Source organism: Ictidomys tridecemlineatus, chromosome 2 (genome assembly GCF_052094955.1).
Source record: "Ictidomys tridecemlineatus isolate mIctTri1 chromosome 2, mIctTri1.hap1, whole genome shotgun sequence".
Classification (NCBI taxonomy): Eukaryota; Metazoa; Chordata; class Mammalia; order Rodentia; family Sciuridae; genus Ictidomys; species Ictidomys tridecemlineatus.
Genome location: NC_135478.1, coordinates 187,550,750 through 187,571,247, shown reverse-complemented (window position 1 = coordinate 187,571,247; position 20,498 = coordinate 187,550,750). Strand labels below are relative to the sequence as shown.

The window sequence follows — 20,498 nt, the reverse complement described above, 5'->3', positions numbered from 1 at the left end:
CATATTTTTAATAACTTGGCATATTCAAAAGCAATTGAGCCTGAACTAGTCACTGAAACTGGGGAATAAAGTGCTGGGTTCAATCATTCCTAAAAGACACAGTAAATTTTTGTAAAGCCCCAGAGCCCCGAACACAACTGCATCTCACGTTTCTTCTGTATGTGCTATTCTCAGCATGAAACAGTTCCAAAAGACATTAGAACTGTGATATTCAGGAAACCTTTGGATAAAGTAATTACCATTTTCTTCATTATATATAAATTCAGTATGGCTTCCTTTTGTTTTTCTTGAGTATAAATGGTACTGTAGTTTCTATTTTTGCCCCTAAAAACATTTGGAATGTATTTCTGTTCAAGGTGATCTGCATCTGCTTACATGATCAAACCTTTCTTTTATTAATTTTTTTTCTTGGTTAACAGTTGAAGGTTGCTATTTGGGAGCGAGAAGACATATAAGGTCAGATTATTTTCAAATATTCTGTTCAAGAATGTCAGGTATTCTTTAACATGTTTCCCCTGAATGTATCTTCTATTTTTCATATACAAGGTTACAGTGATACAGTAAAACATACATGCCCACACACACATTCACAGGTATACACATTGCTCACAGGAACAATAGAACAGAAACCCACATGATTACATGCCATGTTTTACCATGCCTTGATAATTTTTCACCAACATATAAAATTTTTATAATTTGAGATTTATACAGTCAATAGAATTACATGATCACATGGGATGGAAGTATTATTGCATCTCCCTGTGAGGTAATTGGGAAAGGATATAAAGGATGAAGGCATATTCCTTGCTTTTGAGGATAATGCTACACTGATGTATGAGAAAGATATAAAACACACTAATAACGGTGAGGACGGGAGCCACAGTAGAGGCAAGTAGGAGACTGTGACCAGCACTATCAGAGCAATCTGTACAAACCCAGTTGGCTGTGCTTAGACTAAATTTAAAGGAACATAAAAATCCCTTTCTCCAGCAAGAAGGAGATGAATTTTAGACAGAACCACTGTCACATGCAAAATTCAATGAACATGAAAAATGGACATTTAGGTTACAGCAGGACATTCTTTAGGAACACTAATGAGTAAGTCTCAGAGAATAAAAGGTAAGTGTAATAAACACAGACTGTTTAAGAAAAGATAATAATATCAACTTTTCTTAAAATAGGAAAACCTTCAGTTGAGTTTTAGAATAAAAAAAAAATAAGGTTGAGGACCAGACCACAGTAATAAATATAAGAACAAAGAATGTTCCAACCTAGAAGCAGAGTAAAAAAATGTGTGGCAGAGGTAATGTTAACATGAGACTAAAGATGCATAATTTCTCCAATCCTTAATTTGCTGGACCTGTGCCAAAATTCAATATGTTAAAATTTTATTATTCTGAATGAATATTCAGTTTTATACTTAATTTTGCATCTATAATTTTGTAATTTTTTTTTCTTAGAGAACACGTTCAAATTGCATAAGTTTTGGGCTTACAAATTCTGGAGTCATCATCCTATAAGCTAAATTCATGTTAGTATAAGAAAGGAATAACTAGAAGTGGGTGTGTCAAAGTAATTGATCATTTTTGAGAGTATGTATATGAATGTATATATGAATATATATGTATACATATGTAAAAATGTATATAAACCTCTCTTTCTCTCTCTCTCTACTTAATGGTAGAGTTAATTTCAGGTCTAGTTTTAGGGTATACATATGTAAGTGAATATATATGAATATATTCATGAGTATATATTAAATATGTACCTAGATAGATACACACATGAATATATGTGTGCATTTATACATGAATATGATTTCTTTTAGGGGTAGCTTTAGAGTAATGGTTAGGCTTAGATAAGAATATAAAACAAGGAAATTCTGGAAGATGGCAGAGTGTTTGAAATTGAGATTATCCAGGGATTATAGTTATCATTAAAGTCAAATTAGCATGTAATATGGAAGCGAGGATGGGAGGGGGTTGGAGGCAGAGGAAGAAGGTAAATCTTATAAGAGTTCAAGCCATGAGCTCTATCCTTGAAGAAGAGCCTGTCTGTAAGTCAGTAGGATTTTTTTTCCCCCCAAGGGCTCATGACCTAATAGGAAGATTGCAGAGGAAACAGGTAGTAAGGCCAAGGTCGGAGGTCAAAAGATGGTCCTGGAACTAGGTCATAACCACGCTGGGCGTTACCAGGCAACGGAGGGCTGGAGCCTGCACACACCTGCATTTCTGATCGGGCTGGAGTATCTGGGAGCCAGTGGAGCCACAGGAGGAGGTCAGTTAAAGAGCCCTAGGAACATCCTGATCTGACTAAGGACCTCACAGCTATGAAGAGGCTTTTCAGCTTCTGGAAGAGGAAGGATGAGTTTTCTAGCCGCTCCTCATGCCTGCCCACAGGCCAGGACTACGCTCCCCGAACTAGGTACTTAAAGAAACTCCACAAAGCCGCTTCCGATGGGGATTTGGACAAATTGAAGGAGTACCTTCAGCTCAAGAAACACGATGTGAACATGCGGGACAAAGAACACAGGTGGGCAAAACCGAAGAGCCTGAGGGAAGGGCCATAGTGGTGGGACGCTGGGGCCACTGGGCTTCTCCATCCCGAAATGAGACGTGCCTGAGCCGTTTTACTCTTGTCACTCTGGGTTTCCCTGGGCAGAGAAGTGGTCATGTGCAGGGGCCATGATTCTTATTTAATTTTTTGTGAATGCTTACCTGCATGTTTGAAGGTCTCTCTGCCCTCCCTGATTTCCTCCACAACTCCCTTGGTATTAATTCCTCAGTGCACTCCCTCTGCCCCATTTTGTTGTTTTGCTCTCTGGTATAGGTTGTCCTTAGCCATATAGTCTTTTACTAATCGAAAACTAGGAACAGTGAAGAGGCAACTACCTAGGACAGTATTTTTTTAAGATTTTAAAACTTAGAAACATCAACAATTGACATACATTAAAAAGAGACTTGTTATCAAACTTTTTGGACAGAGGATGATTTTTGCTGTTTTTTTAATTTTAAATCTTTATTTATTTTATGTGGTGCTGAGGATCAAACTCAGTGCCTCACATGTATGAGGCAAGCGCTCTACCGCTGAGCTCTAGCCTCAGCCCCGATTTTTGCCTTTACTGTGTTGCACACTCCTAATGGGGCAAATATATGTAACCACTATGTAAACAAAGCAGAGTGTTAAATTCGGAGATAAAAATGGTGAATAAGAGTGACATATTTTCAGTAACCACATTCATTTCCATGGAATTTAGCACAGAGGTTGTAATAGCCCAAAGGGCCCTTGACCCAATGCATTCAACTAAATACTGTCAGTGATACCATTAACCTTACTTTAGCTACCATGTTTCAAGAAACTTCCATAATCTCCAGACTCAAGGGCTGATATTTAGCTTGGTTTGATAAGTAGAGGGACTCCCAGGTTAGGTGTATATACAAGCTTAGCCCTATAAGAAGTAATTTATAGCATCTGTCTTGTACTTCAGAGTGCAGTGTTTCAAAACAGGAAGTTCAACTACTTGATCAATAAAAATGTAATCAGCCCTCATCTACAAATTTTATGATGGGCAGCAGAATTTATTTTAGTAAGAACATTTAATATTTGACCTACTCTCTTAATAGATCTTTAAGTGTACAATATATTATTTTCATTATCATCCAATGTTGTACAGCAGATCTCTAGAGTTTATCCTAGAGATAAAGTTTCATCCTGATTTACTGAAATTCTTTGCCCTTTGATAATATGACTAAAAGGCAGGAAGAGAGCCATCCAGGGGGTGATTGCTTATGTTGGAAAGTGTGACCCTTTCCCTGGGGAGAAGGAGGGCTGTTAGCAACAGATTGACAGGAAAGTGCTATCTACTCCATTTCCTTTGCCCTGGTCTCAATTGGATGCTTTTTATTTCATTTCTTGTCACTTTCCTCTGACCAGGACTTCCAATATTACATGAAATAGCATATTTGCCTAATTCCTGATCTTGGGGAAAACTTTGAGGGTTGTTGTTTTGTTTAGAAGAAGAATTTTGCCGTGTATAGTATTCTTGATTGGTAGTCTCTTTTCTGTTTTTTTTTTTTAACACTTTGAATACTGTTAAGTGGGGCTTTTATATATACAGCCTTTATTATATTTAGGTAATTTCTCTCTTTTCCTAGTATGTCGTTGTTAACATAAAAGGATGTTGAATTTTCTCAAAAGCTCTTTCTGCATCTAATGAAAAAATCATGGTTTTTATTCTTTTATTCTGATAATTTGGTTGATCACATTAATTGACCACCCCTCTTTTGTTTGTTGAACTATTCTTATATTTCAGGTGTAAATATCAGAATCCTTTTAATGCATTGCTGGATTTGGTTTGCTAGAAATTGTTGAGGGTTTTAGCATCTATATTCATCAAGGATGTTGGCTCATAGTTTTCTTGTAGTTTCTTTGTCTAGCTTTAATATTAGGATAATGCTGGCCTTGGAAAAGGAATTTGGAAGTATTTTTTCCTCTTTAGTATTAGGTTGATATTAATTTCTTCTTTAAATATTTGGTATGATTCACCAATGAGGGCTATGGCTTTTGGTTTTTCCTTGTTGGGAAGTTTTGTGATTACTGTTTCAATATCCATACTAGTTATATAGTTCTGTACAGAATTTTAACTTCTTAATGATTTGGTGTTGGTAGGTTGAATTTTGTTAGGAATTTATTCATTTCTTCTTAGTTACCCCTTTGTGGGTATATAATTGCTCATAGTAGTCTCTCATGGTCATTTTTATATTTTTCATATCAGTTGTAGTTGTAATGACTCTTCTTTCATTTATGATTTATAAAATTTTTTATTATCTCTTTTTTTCAGGTCTAAGAGTTTGTCAGTTTTGTTAATGGAAGACCCTTAACTTCACTGATTTTTTTATATTAGTTTCTTATTTTCTTCTTATTTATTTCCTATAAACTGTTATTTATTTCATTCTAGTAACTTTAGGCTTATTTTGTTCTTTTTTTATTTTTTTTTGTGTAAAGTTAGGTTATTATTTGAGATCCTTTAGATTAAGATTTCTGGGGCTGGGGATGTGGCTCAAGCGGTAGCACGCTCGCCTGGCATACGTGCCGCCTGGGTTCGATTCTCAGCACCACATGCAAACAAAGATGTTGTGTCTGCTGAAAATTAAATAAATATTAAAAAAAATTTCTGGTTACATATGTTCTGTGAGTTAAGTAACAATATATACTAAAGTCTTACACTGAATAAATATATATTGATAAAAGTTGAGGATTTTTAGCAAATGGAATAATATTGATTTAAAAGTATTTCTCAGATATCTATGAATGCCTTCTGCATTCAGCTGTTTTTAAAAACATGTAACTTTTTTTTTACTATTTTTAGTTGTAGATGGACACAATACCTTCATTATTTTCTTTTTAAAAATTTATTTATGTGGTGCTGTGGATCAAACCCAGTGCCTCTCATGCATGCTAGCCAAGCACTCTACCACTGAGCCATAACCCCAGCCCACATTTTTGTTTTTGATATTGGGTGGAAAACACTCAGCCTCAAAGCATATACATATGCATTATACACATAAACAGTTGGAAAAGAGGCCACAAGAACGTTATATGCTGTGTACTCCACTTGTGCCCTCTGAAATTTAAGGATAGTTAAACCTAAAAATATAAATGAAATGAATGCAAATGTGAAACCCGTATGTTATTAAAACATTTTGTCTTTTAAACCAGGATGACTCCTTTGAAAACCTGACAAATAGTAAAAACTCTTTACAAGATTGTCTTGAACATTTTAATGTTACAAACACTATAGTCTTCCATATTTGCTCAAACAGATTAATTCTTGTATCCAGAGTTTGTGTAAAAGACCACAAAATATATTACTCAGTACTTCTTTAGAAAGCTCGATACTTCATGGCTATTTTATTTGATTGAATTTGTGGCTAATTCCCTAAGTTCGTTGGAGCACATCAAGGATTTAATTGTGAAAGTAGGTTTTAGACTTCAACTAGAAGAGTAAAATTATCCACGGGGGTGCAACATCAACTTTTAGAAGATGCATACGTTTCTGTCACTGGTGTGTTCAATTAGTTGCTGGGCTACCTCAGTCACTGAGGGTATAGACATGGAATCAGCACACAGACTGTGGGAGCTGGTGAGAGAACTGGCAAGAGACAAACCTCAAGCCATCATCCAGTAGCTCAGTTTATTTTTGGAATGCACACAACTATTATAGTGTTCAAGTGGGGCATGCTATTCTATCATACATAAGCAAGACAATATCCATAAGCCAATCATCTTCTACCTAATGTAACCGCACTGTGAGGAAACTCTAAATATGGCTGTCATGGTGGAAAGCAATCTGGAAAGGTCTTTGTCCCTAAGGGAGGAGGCTTACTGAGTCAGGGATTTCATGCCCTGAAGCCCCTGACTCTCGGTTTCCTGGCCCAGTAGTTTGGTAATGCAAACCACAGGTGCTGAGTATGTGGTTTCACCCCATCCTGCAGGCCCTCCTGTCAGGCCTGAAAGAACGTGGATATTTCAAGCACTTCTGAGCTGCTCATAGCTGCTAGCTGCGACTGAAAGTTATTACAAGAAGACATATTGGAGATTAGCCAAATACTCTTTTCATTCTCTTTAGAGATAGCAGTATAGCATTATTTTGTTGTTCTTCTTGTTGTTCTGTGTTTAATAAATTAAAAAAGCAGAGTTTATACAGAAATATATCTAATGATAGATAGAAATCACCAAAGTTCCTTGGGACTAAATTCTTATATATGTAATGTCATTGAAGGAGACAGATGAAAAGGTTTTTATGCTATTGCAAGAAGATATCTTAGATATGATGAAAGCTGTTTAGCCCTGTATATTTGGACGAGGATTCTAAAAGCTTACAATTACTTATGGAAGTGCATCTTTCAGCCAAATCATAAATATTAACACCAACTAACAAAACAAAACAAACAAACAACAAAAAAAAAACCCCAAATCAACCAGTGCTTTCTTGTATCAGGATTGTTGAGAAACCAAATTAGTCACCAGAAATTTGCTTAGTAAGGATAAAATCACAGCAAAGAAAGGTAGGTAGTTTTGAGAGATATTTCATCTAGACATGATATCTGAAAAATCATTTTTTGTTTTACAACAAAGCATTCCTTTCTTATAGCTGGAAAGTTTGTGTTCCTTAAACTTAGATTGTCTTTTCCATGAAGGATGTTGATTATTTATGAGTGAACTCTGGTTTCATTACTGCCATTCAAACTGATTCCTCTTCTTCCTGTAAAGTCTATTTTTTTTTTATCTAGAGAATAATGGATTAGAGTTCTGCTTTTTATATTTTTGCAATATTATAATATTTCCTTTTGTTAAACTATACTGGACTGGAATATAGCATTCCAAAACTGTTGAAAGTTATTTTCATACTTTCTTAGTTTACTCGCATATGTGGTAAGTTATGTCATTGTATACTGGTTTTGTTAGTTTAGCTTTTTAAAAATTATTTTTAAGTCTTTGAGAGGCACCTTTTTGCTACTCCTTTGTGTCAATAACAGGTCAGTTTAGACATCTATGAAGTACTTCTGAGAAACTAAAGCAAAGCAAAAAAATGACATAAAAATGTCATTTTTGGACCATGGGCCATATATATATATATATATATATATATATATATATATATATATATATATACTCTTTATTATGAAATTTTATAAATACAAGGATAAAATAATAAATAAATAATAAACCTTAATAAATAAATAAAAGATTAGTAAGGGCCAGTCTGGGCTAAAACTTGCCAAATTCAAATGGGTATGATTTGTATTCTTCATAATTCACAGATATGTGCTTGGTTTCTGGTAGACTATTTACAGTAGGGTTCTTTGAGAAATAGAAATTAGTATAATTATTTAAAATTAGGTTTACATCTAAAATTTAGAGAGTCCTTCAGCTTTTACTGTATTTTTTTTAGATGCAGATGCCAACTTTAATATCTGAACAAAGAGTGAGAAACATACAATTATTAGGGGTAGCTTGCCATTGAATAGTCAATGTCTCTTCTCTCTATTACCTATTAGTTATATTTGAGGGTTTTGAGATCATTTCTAAACTTTATAGTGATATCCAATCTTATCATCTTTCTAAGGTCCATATACCATTTTGGCATTTGAAAGAAACCTATTCTAAACTCAGTAGGGGGTTCAGTTTACCCTTTAGTGAACATATTAAATATTTGCTCTTCAAAGCATTTTCACATAATTTTAAATCCAGTAAAAAGCAATTATAATTAATGTAAATTTTGTATAAATAAGCACACGAAGCAAATATTCTAACATAAATTTAGCTTTTGGGGGGTATAATGAGAAACTTTACCAATGAGACTTATATTTAAATTCATGTTTCATTATATTGATATAGAACACCTTTACATCTGGCCTGTACTAGTGGATATACACATAACAGCTCTCTCTTAACTAAGAAAAAATGCATAAATGTTCCAGATGATGAAAACAAATCTACACTGATTAAGGTATGCTCTAATTTTTTTCCTTTTCAGTTGTAATATACTTGAGTTCTTTCAGTTAACTATTATTTTCATGCTTTAAAACATAGTATTAAACATAAATTTAATATATCATATCCTGAGTAGTAAATTGATTACTCATCTATTCTTGTTGTATTGATAGGCGATTCAATTTCAAAAGGAGAATTGTGCTACTATTCTTCTAAGCCATGGTGCAGACCCAAATCTGGTGGATTTTCATTATAATACTGCTCTTCATTATGCTGTGTGTGGTCAAAATGTCTCATTAGTCAGAAAACTACTTGAACACAAAGCGAATCTGGAAGCTAAAAATAAGGTAGTCTTCTATTAAAGAAAAAACTTGTATTTTAGAAAGCAACTAAAGAGAACATTCATTTCAGATAATTCATATAATAGTAATGCATGTTTTACAAAGAGAATGAATTTTCCAAACTGGACTGGGGAGAAGGGAAGAAGGAGATATTATTAAAAACTGATAACATTTTTCCTTTTTAAAAAGTCTCCATTTAATTGCCGACTGAAACTCTGACCAACAAAGTAATATCATATTTAATCATAATTGTTCAAAGGTCCATATCAAATGAAAACTATTTGATTACCATATAAATGAGTGCTAATAAAATCTGAAACCCCATTTTTTCTATTTTATTCATATACTTGTGAATAACAGGTGTTACTACACTAAAAGTAATCTAACTCACCTTTGAACTATTTTGAATAACTGATGAATATTTTTACAAAAAGCCTCTTAGCACTTGAGTTTGCTGATATTTTGTCTGATAGCCCCAAATAAATGACAGTCTTGAAGTGAAGCTCTAAAGAAATTCAAATATTACATTATGAAATGTGAATCAAATGATAGGTACTCATCACTTAATTACTCCAGGCTGTTCTTACCCACAATTTAAATTAAGCCTAAAATAGAAATTCAGTTTTTAAATGGCTCAACTCTAAGTCACTCTCTTGATCTTTGAAATCATATTTTGTTCTGTATCAAAATATTTTGAAATTTGAAGTGTATATTCAGAAGTTTCTTATAAGCATTCACTTTTTAATATAATGAAATCTAAAAGGCACTAATTCTTGCACAATGTTCTAAATAATAACTTTGAAATAATTTTTATAGGATGGATATACCCCACTTCTACTTGCCATTGTTGAAAATAATGAAAATATGGTGAAATTTCTTCTGAAGAAAGGAGCAGATGTGAATGCTTCAGATAAGAATCAAAGGTATAATTACTAAAGCTAAATAATATTGTATATAACTGCAGCTACTTAAGAGAATTATAAACACACACACATATTTGGTATTGGGAAAAGATAGATGAGATTATATGACATGATTTTTTGCAAAGTACTTAAGATTCTCAGAATCAGTTTTTTTTTTAGTCAATAAAATTCAACAGTTAGACCAGATTGATAGATTTATTACTGATTAATAATATTGGACATTTATATAGAAGATTAAATGTTGTGTTTTAAAGGGGATAGTAGACGCAGGGTCACAGACACACTCTTTTCTGTGGAATTATGAGACATCTTGCAAACACTAGCCTTCCAGGGAGCTGACACTGAAGTCCATGCAGCTGGCTGTTTCCTAGGGATTCTTATCTTTTAGACTCCTTAATCTGTGATCGACAAACCTTTTTTTGACAGATCTGCCCTACTTTTTACATTGTTGCCTTGGATTTTCCTAATGGAAATCCTATATTAGGATGAAAAACTCAGAAGACTAAATTTGTTTATCTCTTACTCTAGAACAGCCCTTATGATTGCTCTCAGTGAGGAACCAACAAGTTTAGTAAGTCTTCTTCTTCAGCAAGATGTTGACCTCTCTTGCCAAGATATTTATGGATTCACAGCTGAGGAGTATGCTTCCTTTAATGGTTTTACTATGTAAGTGGTATTTATGTATTTTCATGTGATGTTTGATCTTAAGGAACAAAGAATGAACCCCAAAGATCAAAGTAGGAATAGGCTCAGCAGCAAGGGTAACCACATACAAACTCTGACCTATGAATCTAGAGATCCTTGATTTCCTACATTTGAAGGTTCCAGTTCATATAAGAAAGTCAGGTGAGTTGAGTCAAAATTGAACTCCCAGTGGCATGGGAATTGGCTAAGGACAAAGATTCTCACACCAGTAACATAAGCCATTAGTAACACATACGGGTAATTGAGTTAGACAAAAGATGATTAGTTCACACAATGTATTTTCATTGTTTTTATACCTTACAAATGTAAAGATTTTAAATATTTTTTGAATATTATTAATATTTTTTAACTAACTTCAGTTTGATAAATTTCCAGAATTCTTAACTATGTTCTCATTACATACTTAACAAAACATTTTCCTGTTTGAACATGCATTTCTAATTTTTAAGTCATTGAAAAAATAAGATATAATGGACAGAATTTAATGAAGTCAAGCAATGTACAGAATATTTTTATAATTTTATTTTAAAGACAATGTTAAATTATGCATGGTTTTTCTTCTTGTTTATTTTTTCTAGTTTACTGCTTTGTTCTTTCGCTTACTTTATATTTTAGAAATATCTCTTAATCTATTAGTTCCACATAAAAAGTGTGCATATTCAAAGGTTTATTTATTTTTTTAAAGAGAGAGAGAGAATTTTTTAATATTTATTTTTTAATTTTGGTGGACACAACGTCTTTATTTATTTTTATGTGGTGCTGAGGATTGAACCCAGTGCCATGCACATAATGCCAGGCAAGTGTGCTACCACTTGAGCCACATCCTCAGCCCAAAAAGGTTTATTTATAAAGTCTTAATTAATTTAATTTAAGACACTAAGAAACTCATATTTTATTAACTATATGAACCCTAATTGAATATAGCATTTTTTCTTTGTAATATTGGACATGAATATCTTGTATTACCTAGGTTTTTTATACACACATGCATACACACACACACACATTTAAATGAAAATAAAAAGATAAATTATTGGTGAATATGCATATTTTAAAAAGATTCGTCACTTTGTAAAAGAGATCTCTAACTGATCTTTTTAAATATGGACATTTCCCCAACACATATAAAGGTTTTAGTATGTGAAACTAGGTGACACGTGTGACTTTTTAGTAATGTATCTATTAGTCAAAATAGTACTTACATATTTGAAGTACTTTACTTACATGTACAAGTTTTAGGAAACCATTATTGGTTTTTTATATGGAGGGCTCACAGTTTTTCATTTCCTTCAATGTCTTTTTGTAAGTTTTCCATCATTAATTTAAGAATAAATAGAAGCATGTTTACTAGGAAATTTTTACTCTGTCAGTGTTGTTTTCATATTTCCAGTGTTGAAATTCTGAGAAATATATTACTTATATATATATATATTTTTTTTTTCTTTGAAGAAGTAAAAGGGAAGAGAGGTAACTAATAATGACTAAGGATTAACTTTAGGATGTGGTACCCTCAGCATTTAATAAAAGCTGCAAATGACTTTTTTAAGCTACAATCTAATTTCCTCTGTCCTTTTTTTCTCATTTTAACTAAGTTTTCCACAGTTGTGATTTTATTGCTTGAGTAGCTGTTGCCTATCTAGCATACTTAAACACATGACCTCCACTTTTTAGCATCATTTGTTAGCTCTCCTCCCTGCTTTATAGGTTCTATGGCTTAGTAAGAGTGGAAGCCTAGACAGTCTTTCTCATGTAGTTTTAAAAAAATAAATGAAACTGCCTCAGATGCGAGAATGATAATTATTTTAAAGTTAGATTGAACTCATATACCTCTTCTTTCCTGGCACTGAAATTCTGAAACTATAAGCCTATTATTAAATGACTAAAATGAACATTTTGGGGGAGTAGAGGAAAAGTATTCTTTACTGGATGTGTTTAGTCCCTGACCAAGTTAATTTGTTAAACCTAAATCCTCACTTTGTTAACAATCTACTGAATTATGCATCCTCAAAATTAATATTAAAGCACTAACCCCAGTACCTCAGGCTGTGACTTTTTTGGACATGGGCCTTTGAAGAGGTGATCAATTTAAGGCTAGTAGGCTGGACCCTAATCCAATCTGATTTGTGTCTTAAGAAGAGGAGTTAAGGACAGAGGGACAACTTATGTGAGGAGAAGCAAGATGACAGGCATCTACATTTAATAAAAGTTGCCAATGAGAGGCCTGGGACAGATCATACCCTTATGGCCCTCAAAGGAAATAGCACCACCAGCACCTTAATTATGAATGTCCAGGCTAGAGAACTGTGAAAAAATAAATTCCTGTTTGAGCCACCCATCCAGATTGGTGTTTTGTTGTGATAGCCCTAGCAAATGAATGCATCAAGTATAACAGGAAATCTTTTTTTTTCTACTTTGTGGCTCTTAAAAATTATAATCGTGATAGCAGAAAGAGAAGAAATGTCAGAGAATGGGAGTGCATGGGAAAAAATGGTGTCTGTCAATAGGGTAGGCTTGCAAGGAAGCTTGAGGAAATATGTGATAGACTAGGAAAAATTTTGACTTGATAATGATATGATTGGAATTGAAATTTATGAATGTTGGAATTCTCTTTGTTACTAGATATCATCAATTAACTGCTAATTATAAAAAGTAGAAGACAGTTGAACAAACACTCTGAAGATACAACAATGGATACTACTTGTGATTCAAGAGAGCTGAAGGAAGGTAAGCTAGTAATTGAGCAAGTAGTTTTTTGTTGTTGTTGTTGTTGTCTTTTGATTTTAGAAAGGGAAGTAGCTTTCTTAATTAATATTTAAATTCAAAAATTAAATTTTTCTCTATTTTGAAATTGTTCTTAAGAACATTTGTGATTAGAAATATTCTAACACTGTATTGACTGAAAATGTAATATAAAGAAAAGAGCGTACTATAGGGATACTGATACATTGATGTTCATAGCAGCATAATTCACAATAACTAGACTGTGGAACCAACTTAGATGCCCTTCAATAGATGAATGGATTAAAAAATGTGGCATTTATACACAATGGAGTATTATTCAGCACTAAAAAATGACAAAATCATGGAATTTGCAGGGAAATGGATGGCATTAGAGCAGATTATGCTAAGTGAAGCTAGCCAATCCCTAAAAAACAAATGTCAGATGTCTTCTTAGATATAAGGAGAACAACTAAAAACAGAGCAGGGAGGAAGAGCATGAGAAAAAGATTAACATTAAACAGGGACGAGAGGTGGGAGGGAAAGGGAGAGAGAAGGGAAATTGCATGGAAATGGAAGGAGACCCTCATTGTTATACAAAATTACATATAAGAGATTGTGAGGGGAAAGGGAAAAAAATCAAGGGAGAGAAATGAATTATAGTAGATGGGGTAGAGAGAGAAGATGGGAGGGGAGGGGAGGGGGGATAGTAGAGGATAGGAAAGATAGCAGAATACAACAGTCACTAGTATGGCAATATGTAAAAACGTGGATGTGTAACCGATGTGATTCTGCAATCTGTATACGGGGTAAAAATGGGAGTTCATAACCCACTCGAATCAAATGTATGAAATATGATATGTCAAAGAGCTTTGTAATGTTTTGAACAATCAATAAAAAAAGATGTGACTGATTAAGAACCTTTTAAATCCATAGTCTCTTAACTAGTTATAAAAATACCCAGATTTTGCATGAGACATTTCAGATAAATATATTCGATAATATTTAATATAATATGTACCGATTCTTTATGTAAACTTTACAGTTAAGTAACATTATTTGTTCCAGGAGTGGTAGAGCACATCTATAATCTCAGCAATTTCGGAGGCTAAGGCAGGACAATTGCAAGTTTGAGGCCGGCCTCAGATATTTAGTGAGACCCACCCCTCCCATAGTGAGTCGTTGTCTCAAAATAAAAAATAAAAAATGCTGGGGATGTAGCTCAGTGGTAAAGCAATCCTGGGGTTCAATCCCAGGACCACTGACCGACCAACCAACCAACCATCCAACCAACCAACAACACTGTGAAGAATTTAGTTTACCTGCATCTACTAAATTAATTTTTGGTGTTCATTTTCAAAAAATACTCATAACTATTTAAAATGTAGCTTTTTTAAAAAAAATGGTATATGCTGACTTTTTTTGTTGAATGAACAACAATTCTTGCAACTATTTTCTGCATTCCCAGTAACCATAATTCTACCCTAATCTTCACCAACAGCATGAAAGAAAAGGCCATGGAAGGAGCATGGTGGCAGTAAATCATACAAATGTTACAATCATTCACACTCTCTATTTCCTCAGATCTATAAAGATAATGCTTACAACAGTTGGCCCTGTTGACTCCAGGTGAGTAAACTTAAGAATTTCCTTGAATTCCTCTTTGCACATACTCTTATTTTTCCTTATATGCCTTTTAAAAAATCCCACATCTATAAGAGATAAAGAGTTTCTGTGATAGACACTTCATTTCCTAAGTGAACAAAAGCAGTAGAAACTATATAAAAAATACTCCTGTATTTGAGTTGTCTCTGGCAGGTGAACATTTAAAACTACCCCCAGTCATTTCTTCTTAGCAATATGTATTTCCAGTTTTCAACAAATGGTTAATCTTTATATATTTTAAAGCATAATAGAAATATTGGGTAAAGAAAATTCCCAATAAGCCTTGCAAAAGGTGATAAACTTAAAATTTGTATTTCTGTCAGATTGAAAAGGGGGCAACTTAATCATTTCTTAAAATGACTAAATTAGGAGTATTATTGCTAAATTATAATTGTGTTGTAGCTGAAGCATAGGATTTAAGAAATATAGTTTGGAGTGAAACTATTTGGATATAAATGAAGTCATTATTATAACTTGTTTTCTAGGTGTATAATTTCATTTTCACAATTTTTTTATTTCTTCCTTAAATTAGAACGATCTGTTTTATAAGAGCAGTTAAGTAAACTGTCATAGCTACTCATTTGAAGAGAAGTTTGTTAAATGGAAAACAATTTCTTTAACCTTCCTAGACATGAAGACATTTCTAGAGACAAACTTCTACATTGTGAACCTTCAGTTTAAAAGATTCAATTCATATTCTGAATATAGATGGGGAAGAATTTGAAGTCAAAATGTTAAATAGAATAATCGTAAGTGTAAGCTGTGTTAGGCATGTATTAAAATATTGAAGTAAAATAAAAATGCTAACATGTCAGCTACAGAGTAGAGGAAAAATTACATGCAATACTTTGTAAATGGAAATTCAATTTTATTTATAACTACTGTCATTGATAAAGCTTTTTTTGATTTTTTAGAAATATTACAGTAATACATATTTAGAAAACTTGGGTATGACAGGAAAAAAAAAAAGAAAATACATCACCCATAGTCTTTTCACCCAAACAAACATGTGTTTAACTTTTTGGAATGTTTTGGTAATCATCTGCTTAGCTTTCTTTCCCCCTTGAAGAGGATTTACAATTTTACATTTTTCTCTTTAAAAGCACAATATGTTTTGTGCAGTTTTCACTGTGCTCCTTGCTATACCTTAAACATACTAAGCATGGCCTGGCTTCAGGACTGTTCCCCTGGAAGACTCTTCCTTTAGTTGTCACTTAGGAAAGCTTCCTCTTCTCACACAGGACTCAGTGGCTGCTCTGTCCTGCTGTAACTTAATCGAGTTGCTTTTCATTGCTCTCCTCTTTACTTTTTAGAATTAACACTCTGATAGCTTGAACTTTTTGTTTCGTGCCACTTTAAAAATCTCTGGTGTATGGTAGGTATTCAGTCTTTTAAGTGCATAATAATAATTAAAAAGTCAGACACTTTCCAAGAGCTTTACATATCCTAACTTCACACAGTCTTGAGAAGGTAGAAATATTTGTATCCTCATTTTAAGATAAGGACATTGATGTGCAACATAGTTAATGACTTGCTAAAGGTTTATGCTAGTAAGTTGAAAGCTGGATAGAAACCCATATAATTGGATTTAAACCTAGCCAGTCTGATACTAGAATTTGTGCCATTAACCAATATACCACCTCAAATCTCTCTCAGGAATGGATGAATATGTCATCCTTATAAACTCCATGTTTAATGGCTCAGAATGAAAATTTTAGTAATATTTGCAACTTATTTGAACTATTCATTTATTTAAATATATTTGTTGAATTCCTTCCTTCTAGTCCTAGGTAATACTGGAAGAAGTAAAGTGGAAGAAACCTCCTGAAAGTTCCTGACATCACAGCAATAAATATTTAATTTACATTATAATTTTTGTCTGTTTCTTTTCTTTTTTTTTTTTTAAATCAGGTATATATGACAGCAGAATGCATTTTGATTCATTATACACAAATCCAGCCCAACTTCTTATTTCTCTGATTGTACATGATGTAGCATCACACCACATGTGCAGTCATACATGTACCTAAGGTAATAATGTCCATCACAATCCACCATCTTTCCTGCCCCCATGCCTCCTGTCCATCCCCACTTTGCCCAAAGTTCCTCCATTTTTCCCATGCCTCCCCATAATGGATTAGCATCCACTTTGAATGAGCATCCACTCCAACTCCATCCATTTACCTGCAAATGCCATAATTTTATTCTCTTTATTACACTGAGTAATAGTCCATTGTGTATATAAAGCAAAGTTCTTTATCCATTCATCTGTTGCAGGGCATTTAGGTTGATTCCACAGTTTAGCTATTGTGAACTGAGCTGCCACAAACATCTATGTGGCTGCAACTCTGTAGTATGTTGTTTTTAAGTTCTTTGAGTAATAACTGAGGAGTGGGATACCTGAGTCAAATGGTGGTTCCATTCCCAGTTTTCCAAGAATCTCCATATTGCTTTCCTGAGTGGTTGCATTAGTTTGCAGTCCCACCAACAATGTTATGAGTGTGCCTTTCTCCCCACATCCTTGTCAATACTTATTGTTGTTTAATTTTTGATAACTGCGATTCTAACCGGAGTGAGATGAAATCTTAGAGTAGTTTTGATTTGCATTTCTCTAATTACTAGAGATGTTGAACATTTTTTTTTCATACTGTCTGTGTTTCTTATTGGGAAAAGTTTGCCTCCCCCTCCCCCAGGATACATTTGCTAATGTTTGGAGAGATTTTTGTTTTGTCAAGACTGGGGATAAATATTGCTAAATACCTTACAATATACAGGACAGCCCCCCATGATGATAATTGGCCCAACGTGCCATAGAACAGAGACTGAGAACCCTGATTTGGATTCCATATCATATGCTGGGGAGCCAAGATGAAAAAGATTTTCTCTGTTTTCTGTCCTCAGTGAGTTTGCAAATGATTAGTCTGCTACAGGTTTTTCAACTAGGTAAGTGAATTTTACCTCTGCCAAAAGTGGATAAGAAGGAGTGGTAAACTACCTAGCGTAGGTTAGAAAGGGTCAGGGATAATTTCAAACAAAAAGGAAAAAAATATTTTTTTTTAACCTAGCCTGAGAGAAAGAAGAGTTTCTTTGGTTATTCCAATCAAAACTTGCTCAAATATAACAAAATTTTATAATAGAGACATCAGTACAACACTGAAGAATCAGAGGGAGAGATGATTTATGGGGCTCACCTTCAGGTTAATATTGGTGAGGTAGAGGAGATTTGAAGAAGGCTGTAAAGACTGGATGCAGTTTTGACATAGGACATCTAATAAAACAATTAGATGGGACAGAAAAAGAATCTTGTGTATTATTTAGTTTGTGTTGACTATCCATTTGGGGAAACTATGTATTCCATTTGTTGTAGTGCAGGTATAGTGCAGATACTTGACTTGAGTTTAAATTGTTAGCTTTGTTTCTCCATTATTATAATACCTCTGTACACAGTTCTTTGTAAATTATCTCAAGTATTTAAATTGAATATTGTCAAAAGGTAAATTACTTTTTAGTGTGAATGGCAATATATAAAATAAAGCATATTTACTTTTCTTTCAGAAGTTTAATAATAGAAAATAACTAATACATATCCAACTTTACATGAATATTCATATTTCCTTTTAACAGCCATGTAAATAGATTGCTTTTCCCACTCATGTGGACAGCTTGAAGAAATGTACTTTTACATAATTGAAGTCCTCAAACTTTAACTCCCCCTCTTCTCTTAGCCAATTAGAATTATAAATTTGTGCAGATTTAGAACGCTTTTGTAGAGGGAGCAGATGGGGTTGGTTAAACCACGTGCATTGACACAGGTCTGTCAAAGAAAGAAAGGGCAATTTTTTTCCTCATTTTCAAAGCATTCTATGAACATGGTGGTGACCCTGCCCAGCTCCATCACACAAATGTACAGAAAAATTTTCTCTTTTTGGTATCTCACTGAAGCCTGCATAGGCTGACACCAGCTTATCTCTGGGTAAGTTGCTACACTGCTCTCTTTTTTGGAGGGTGGAGGGGTACCAGGGATTAAACTCAGGGCACTCAAAACACTGAGCCGTATCCCTAACCCTTTTTTGCATTTGATTTACAGACAGGGTCTCACTGAGTTGCTTAGTATCTCGCCATTGCTGAGGCTGTCTTTGAACTTGCCATCCTCCTGCCTCAGCCTACCAAGCCGCTGGGATTACTGCTGTCTTCCAGAAACCCTGGGACCATACTTTTACCTGGATTACAGTGGTAGCTTGTTTTAATTGCATTTTCACCCAGAATAAGTCCCTCCAATTTTGATAAAGATTACCATCTTGTGTTGTCCTAGTGTCTCCTATTTGCCACTTTCTATGCTAACTGGTTCTACTCTGAGCCCCTCTCCGTAAGTGTTATGGAATTAAAATAAATTGGAATATTGTTCAGCAAGAATATTGATCCTTTTCTCCTTCCTACTGGCTTAGTTGGCCCATGTGACTTGCCATGACACAAAGCAATACAGGTGGAAGTGACAGTTTGCCTTTTCTAACAGAAGCCCCTACCTTCTTGTGTTCTTACCATTTTCCCTGAGATGAGTGTGCATAGATAGCATCTGCTTCTTAAGCCTGAGTCTCAGTGGACATATATGGTACAGATATGAGTTCAAACCTATGTGATAGGTTGGGTCGTATCACAATCCACATGACATTTACTCAGTTTCCCTTGAACAATAGGACAGTCAGATTAGAAATATTAAAGGTATAAGAAATTTAATGAATAAAGACAAGACACAGAAATAAGTGAAAAGCAGGAGCACAATGAGATGATCCAGCAATGAAGACTGGAACTAACAACAGGCACTCTATTTAAATGGATAGGAACACCAATGGGATTCAGAGTGAAGGACTTCCTGAGGGAAACAGGAAGAAGATGGCAAAGACAGCTTGGTGGGGCTTAGCAGGTTATGGCCCACCTTCTCTACTTCCTTGTTGCTGCATAGTCTGAGCAGTCTCCAATCGGTGGAATTTCACTGAGACATCTCAGAAAAGTAACCACCCTCCCGTGTTATGGCTCAAACAAACCCATAATTCATTCACAGCCCCTGACAGGTCCAGAAGAGCCATAGTATATAACTGTAAGTAAGAAATGTTTGTTGTTTAAGTCACTGAAATTTTGGGATTATTGACTCAGCAAAAAGTTGATGAATTAACAGAAATTATTCTGTATCAACAGAAATTGTGGGTGATTTCAACATGGGTCTTCTGCCATTTCATTCATACAGTACCCAGGAAATGGTCTCTTTGCCTCACACCCCTATACCTTGATACCAGATCCTTCCCCTCTCCTGTCTCCCTCAGCTCAGTCATATAATCCTCACTGGTCTCTTTTTTATGAAGGAAAACAGTTGTTCTCTTCTTGCCAGTGAAACTTGCAAAAGACTTGTCATTGCCACAGTGTGCATCTCATTTGCAATGCACTTAACCAAGCACATTCTCAAAGTCCCAAATCAGCACTTTCACCACAAAAGATTCTTTTCCTAGGTGCCAGGGGAATAAAATCCCTTACGTGCTACATAAGATTAAAGCTCTATTCTGCAGTCCTTTTCAAAAAGTAAATGAATCTTTCTCAGGTTGAGGGCATGACCTTGCTTTAAAAGAAGTACCAGATATTTGTGTTCATACAAATT

General features: G+C 34.3%; 1 protein-coding gene across 1 annotated transcript; it reads left to right on the top strand.

Annotated features, from left to right (window-relative positions):
* The first annotated feature begins 1,963 nt into the window (after positions 1-1,963).
* Ankrd7 (ankyrin repeat domain 7) lies at positions 1,964-13,145 on the top strand. Its single transcript, XM_078027864.1, is given in 6 exon segments — positions 1,964-2,535; positions 8,404-8,515; positions 8,673-8,846; positions 9,657-9,763; positions 10,292-10,429; positions 13,088-13,145. Coding segments are annotated over 6 exon segments (792 nt in total). The 5' UTR covers positions 1,964-2,332.
* The last annotated feature ends 7,353 nt before the right edge of the window (positions 13,146-20,498 follow it).